Source organism: Psammomys obesus, unplaced genomic scaffold (assembly GCF_907164565.1).
Source record: "Psammomys obesus unplaced genomic scaffold, mPsaObe1.curated_primary_1811, whole genome shotgun sequence".
NCBI classification, from domain to species: Eukaryota; Metazoa; Chordata; class Mammalia; order Rodentia; family Muridae; genus Psammomys; species Psammomys obesus.
The window spans coordinates 13,099,359-13,105,773 of record NW_026592510.1 but is presented as its reverse complement, the minus strand read 5'-3'; the positions used below and the strand labels follow the sequence as shown (position 1 = coordinate 13,105,773).

Genomic DNA, 6,415 nt, shown 5'->3' with positions numbered 1-6,415 from the left:
CGCCCCGGGGCCAGCGCGGCCGCAGCGGGGGCAGCGGCGGCTCCTGAGCGGCGGCGGCCGCGGTGCCGGGACCCCCGGCCTGAGGTCCGCCCGACAGCCCGGCCACCGGGCAGCAGGAGCCCGGGAGCACCACGGGCAGAGACATGGGCGCGCGGCGGGCAGGCGGGCGGGAGGGCGAGCGGCCGCGGCGGAGCGGAGGGCGCCGCGTACCGGGCACCCGCGCCGGCGCCGCGCAGGACGGACTGCGCACGGCCCAACCACTTGCTGCCGCGGCCCGCGCCGGCCGCGCCCACCTGCCCCGCGGGGCCCGCCCCCCGCCGTCCCCTCTCGGTCACCCACGGTGACAAGTGCGCCACCGCCTTGGGGTCACTCGGGGCAGGGGGGGGAGCGTCCAGGAACGGCGGCCCACCCGCAGCTAGCTAGTCTGTCCCCAACCGCGGCGCCAAGGGAAACGTCGTGGAACCCGGCCCCTCCGAAGGCCAGCCTGAGAGTGGGACCCTGGCGACCTTTAAATAGGAAGGGAGTCCGTTGTGGTTCTCTTCCTCCCCCACGCCCGGAGGAGGGATGTGGGCGACCTGATGGGGAAAAAGTCCAAGCCGGGGAAGAGGACGCTGCCCTACCGGGAGGGGACACATTGCTTTCCCGGCACCAGGAGTGGCAAAGGCCACGTTAACTTGAGAGTCATACTCAGCATTCACAAAGTAAGAGTCCAAGAGGGGAAGCGGGGGCTGTGCAGTTGGCAGGAGTAACACGTACCATCCTTCTAGTTTTGACCCGGAGCTAACTGGCATCACCTGATAGAACACAGAATCTCCAACTTCTCGGAAAATTGTCTAATGAAATCATAATCTTCTTTGGTCATCTATAATACAATTATTGAGAGCTAAGGAAAAAGCAATTATTCACTTTTGCCCAATAGTTCCCCTAAGAGAATGCCGTCTAATGTATCATGGGGGAGATGGCGATAACGAACTTCTTTCCCAGGTAAGAAGCAGAGCAGTGTCAGTTTGCAGCCAGTTCTAGCATTGGAAAGCTTGTCTTATTGGAGAGGTGAGGGGATCTGATGCCCTCCTGAACAGTGAAGCAAGAGAAACGCAGGTTTGCCTGTGAGCTGTGTTTGCCTGTGTGCTGTGTTTGTGAAGGCTGTGCTGATGTCGGACATTATGTCAAACGGTGCGATGCATTACCAATGTTCGTATGTCTGCACACACACATCTTAAATCATTAAGCCACTCGTGATTAATAGTGCCTGCGACCTCCTTTCAGACTCTTCCCAGGAATAAACTTCAAGGTTTGAGAGGAAAGTAAATGTTTTTTTAATGCACACTGAAAATATTATGTCTCTTAAAAAAAAAAAAAGAAAGAAAAAGAAAAAAAACTACAATAATAGATGCTCTTAAATTACAGGTCAAAACGAGTTGAGTTTCTTCGGTGCTGTGGTATAACTTTTATCTTCAACCGAGCTTAAAAGTATTTAATTTTTAAGGCTGGATGACACCCTACAATACAGTCTTCTGAGTGTTCAGACATTCTCTCAGCTAAGCAAATCTATTCTGTTAGCCAGAGCCTGACACCTGAACCACGCTATTAAAAATGCATTCCCTTGTGTCTAAGAATGTTTGTGTTAGAAGTCAGGATACCCTCCTTCCCCTGGGGATACTTCTCTTGGGGTTGGGGGAGGTGCTGGTGACAATCCAGTTCTTAATGCCAGCGCTAATTACCCGTAAAGGGTCACTGTGAAAATCTATGCGGTTACACTGCTTCTCCCTGGTTTATACTGAAGGATCTACCTAAAGGACATCAAGTGCCCTAAGTTTCTAGGTGTTTCTTCTATGTGGAAACACACAGAGGCTGAGACTGTTATCTACTAGCTCTACTCATTAGAAGGCCATAGGACCTCCCTCAAATCCCCAAAGAGATCGTTTTCCTGTTTCTCTCCCCCACCCGAACACTCTCTGTTGTTGATATCAACATTTATGGCTGTGAATTTCTTTTTTGTTGTTTGTTTCCCTAAGCAAAAAAACTAGATAAAATTGCCCCAGCCTTTAAAGTTACACCAGTTAATGCCCTCCAGTATTTGCACCTAAGATTCCTGTAACCAGAGCTTGAGTTTTCACACGTCACACAAACACCTGCTTACATAAGCATTCGGTCATCCTTGAGTGAGTGAGCTGTATGAAACAGATCCCTCACAACAATGATTCAGAGCCACTGAGTCCAGCTTGGTGTAGAAGGTAACAGTAAAACAGGCCAGGAATGGAGCTTGAGGGATGGGCGGGGGGAGGGGCAGGGGAGGCATCTGACCCCTCCTTACTGGGCAGAGTTCCTCAAAAAGTGACACTTGAATCCACATCAATTGTGTGCACAAATAGTTTCGAGATTCTCCATGGCCAGAAGATGGTTGGGAGCAACCCAGTAGTAAACCAACATACAACTAAAATGTGGGGTACCTACCCAGTTGGGATGATGTTCTCATGCATGCTACAATGTGGATGGACGGTGGAGACATGCTAAGTGAAAGGCCAGTCACAGAAGGCACACACTATACCATACTATTTTGGTGGACTGTCTACAGCAAACAGATCTATAGGGACAGACTGTAAGTTGCTTTGTGGTTGCTGAGTGCTGGGGAAATGGAAAGATTGTGGGGTGGGGGGTGGGGGATGGGAGAGGCTGAGGGGAGTAGGCGGTGAGGTGATAGCTAATGAGTATGGAGGGCTTTTGTTTGTTTTTCTTTTCAGGGTGATAAAAGTATTCTACAGTTGATTATTGTGACGACTGCACAGTCCTCTGAATATATGACAAAACGCTGAACTCTAGGTTTTGTTTGAATGGACAAATTGTACACATGATATGTGAATTATATCTCAGTAAAGTTGTTACAAAATTAGGAAGAATCTGTAAAAAACTTGAGCCCGATGCTTTATCAATATAGGTGAAAGTTCAAGTTAACAACAGTTACACTTAATGCTTCACAGTAATGCTACAGTGACCAAGTGTCCTCAAGCTCAAAATCAATTCCGAGAAGGTTCGGTTAACTCCCACCCGCCTTCCTCCCTCCACCCCGAGCCCATCACTCAAGTTCCAGTCCCTTCCTTAAAGCCTTCTTCTCCAAGGAGACCCACTCTCTGGACACTGTTCAACTCACGCTTTGGTTTCTTCCACACTCCTCAACAGGCCCACCCTGCAAAGCTAATTAAAGGATGTTGTTCCTGTCACAGTGGAAGCTGCTGAAGAAACTCTCCTCAGAGCATGTTCCCTGACAACCTGCCTCCAGCTGTTCTATTTTACGAAAAGGAAGACATTCTCTGAGTTTAGAGACCCCTATAGACTCTCAAACCCTCTGGAGCATCTTCTCAAGGTATGTCCCACACACTCCAGAACCAGAATTGGGTGTGGTGTGTTGAACAGCAGGCTCACAGGCTTTCCCCAGACCCATGGATCCAGACGCTCTACTGGGTGGCTAGGACGGCCTTGTACTTTAAATTGAGAGAAATATCAGTACCTGAGAGTATTCAGTCTACAGAATTCTTATGTGCATATTATCATGTAGTAGAGGCCTAAGGACAGCCATTTTGTTAGACGCCAAAAGCAGAGCGTTTAGTTTAAAAGCAAGCTTATACGTATATGTGTTGAGATGGAGGCCTTGGTTCCCAGGCCAGGTGACTGTTAGGCACACAGGAGAATATGGCACCTGCCACCCCTCAGTGATCTCACACCAGTCAAAAGTTTCTCTAGCCTTGTTCCTGGACAGCACAAGCATTCAGATGTTCTTCAGCCCAGGAGTCAGCCATCTGTCGTCACTGTTTCTTAGACTAACAGCAAGAGAAGAGGGCTAAGAAAGGCAGGCACACTGAGATGTGGGAAAGTGGAGCCTGTTATAGATCCAAAATCCTCAAATTCCCCTTCCTAAACTCTGAGTCTTTAAGCCCCATGGTTATAGTTTTCTGGAGGGCAGTGTGATGTGTTAAGAGGTTGTGAGAAAATGAATGAGGACAGTTCCAGAGACCATTACCCAATACAAAGGGATGTGTAGGCTTTTATTATTATTATTATTATTATTATTATTATTATTATTATTATTATTACAATGGAATAAATGTGGGTTAATGAATGAAAAAAATCTCTGAGGATAGCTAGGCAAATTAGACTCTGACTTTTTCTGAGATAACGGTAGAAAATAGTTGTGAAGAATTTGCTAATACCTTAGCTCCAAAACAGATTTGTATGTTAAATATGAAAGTTTCAGCTGTATTTTTCTCATCGTTGAAATTAAATACTTCTTGCATTGAAAACCCTCACAGACGGCAACTCAAGCCAACTGCCTTAAAAATTGTGCTTCATGATGACAATGCAGCCACTCCTGATGTGATCTGATAGACTAAGATCAGAAGGAAGGAGAGGAGGACCTCCCCTATCAGTGGACTAGGGGAAGAGCATGCATGAAAAAGGGGGAGGGGAGGGTAGGACCGGGAGGGGAGGAGGGAAGGGTTTATGGGGGGATACAAAGTGAATAAAGTATAATTAATAAAATAAAATAAAGAATAAAAAATAAAAAAAATTGTGCTTCACAAATTTCTAGGATAAATGAGCTAGTATGGTGTGTGTGTGTGTGTGTGTGTGTGTGTGTGTGTGTGTGTGTGTGTTTAAAACCTTGTGGTATCAGTTTCCTGCAGTTTCAAGTTTTTCTATTCAAAGCTGTAATGCACTTTTGTCTGAGGGGCTGGTCAGATTTACCAAGGAAACTGAAAACTACATATACTTTGTAAGGCCACACAGAGAGAAAGATGCTGACATAGGAAGTCTGTGTTAGAGTAAGGATATGCAGATGTGTTTAGCTGAAGTTTCCTTAAAGATCTAGGTGTTGATCTATCAAGAACCAAGACATCATTCCAAGAAAGGGTTTTTAAAGGGGTGTGTGTCTGTGTGTGTATGTGTGTGTGTGTGTGTGTGTGTGTGTGTGTGTGTGTGTGTGTGAAATGAAGCTGAAAGAGAACCCAGAGGCCAAGGCCCTGGTGTCAAGCTACCTGTGGCTGGAATATCCAGTGTCCCACTCACAGCAGCGTGTGATCTGTCAGGCTCAGGCTCAGGCTCAGGCTTAGGCTCAGGCCCAGGCTCAGGCCCAGGCCCAGGCCCAGGCCCAGGCCCAGGCCCAGGCTCAGGCCCAGGCTCAGGCTCAGGCTCAGGCCCAGGCTCAGGCTCAGGCTCAGGCTCAGGCTCAGGCCCAGACTCAGGCCCAGGCCCAGGCTCAGGCCCAGGCTTAGGCTCTAGTCTCAAAGGACAGGAGCTATGTCCCCTCCTCCACTGAGAGGCTTTGCAGCTTAGGAGGTAACTAAATGAGCCTGACTGTGCCTGGCCTCTAACAACACTGGTGAACTTCAGCCACCCTATCCTGGCTGGGTTTGGGTGGCGAGAGAAGAGCTAAACTGTGGAGATGGTGGCGTGAGGGTATGAGCTTTCAGTGTCTGGGGAAGAGTGCAGTGGATACAGTCTTGGCAAAAACTACCAAAGCTCCTTGAGGTTGGGTTTAAAAAAAAAATTAAAGCCACTAACATTGGACTTTGTAAGCACAGACCTTAATGGTGGCACAAAACAGAAGGGTAGGCATGCCAGTGCACCAGAAAGCAAACTCTGACACCATTCCAGGAAGCAGGAGCCTGTGCAGCGACCATATAGAACATGGCAACAGATAAGATAAGGAAATAACCACAGGACTTCTCTACGTATTGTAGAACTCAGGCAGACTTTCTTAAAGACGTATTTATTTTTATTTTATGGATATGGTTGTTCTGCCTGAATGTATGTCTGTGCACCGTGTGTAGTGCCTGCAGAGGTCAAAAGAGGACGTCCAGTCCTCCGGAACTGGAAATACCACTGCTAGCTGCCATGTAGGAGCTGAACTTGGGACCTCTGCAAGAACAATAAATGCTCTTAACCGCTGAGCCATCGATCTCCCAGCTATAACCTCAGACATAATATCTTACAATATATAACCTCAGACATAATAATATCATAAGACCATCAGCAGCCACAAACAGCAGTTAACTTACAAATTAAGAATTCCAGCAATCAGGAGAATGAGGCCCAAGGATTGTGAGTTTGAGGCTTGGCTGGGCCACACAGTAAGACTCTGACAAGAGTCTTCCTCTGTGGAGAGGAAAGGAGGGAGAGAGGATGGAAGTTGGGGTTCAAAGGTTGTGGTCTTGTTTTCCCGGCTACTCAGGAGGAGGTTGAGGCAGGAGGACAGTTTGGGCACAGAAGTCCAAGACCATCTGGAAACAGAGTAATACCCCATTTCCAAGAATAAACAAACAAAAAAGTTCAGAGATTTAGAAATGTTCTTAAAGTCAAACTATAAAAATAGGAAGAAGAAAGAAAGAAAGAAAGAAAGAAAGAAAGAAAGAAAGAAAGAAAG

The 6,415-nt window shown here is 47.4% G+C and overlaps 1 protein-coding gene and 1 long non-coding RNA gene across 2 annotated transcripts in view; one reads left to right on the top strand and one right to left on the bottom strand.

The window, feature by feature from the left end:
- Entrep1 (endosomal transmembrane epsin interactor 1) overlaps positions 1-145 on the bottom strand; it is a 59,858-nt gene extending 59,713 nt beyond the window's left edge. Inside the window, exon 1 of the mRNA XM_055614176.1 lies at positions 4-145. Coding sequence (XP_055470151.1) covers positions 4-145 — 142 coding nt within the window. The remainder of the gene's footprint in view (positions 1-3) is intronic.
- Positions 146-609: 464 nt separating this feature from the next.
- On the top strand, positions 610-4,350 carry LOC129681670 (uncharacterized). Its single transcript, XR_008720875.1, has 3 exons — positions 610-701; positions 3,178-3,361; positions 4,305-4,350. It is a non-coding gene; the product is annotated as an uncharacterized LOC129681670 (long non-coding RNA).
- The last annotated feature ends 2,065 nt before the right edge of the window (positions 4,351-6,415 follow it).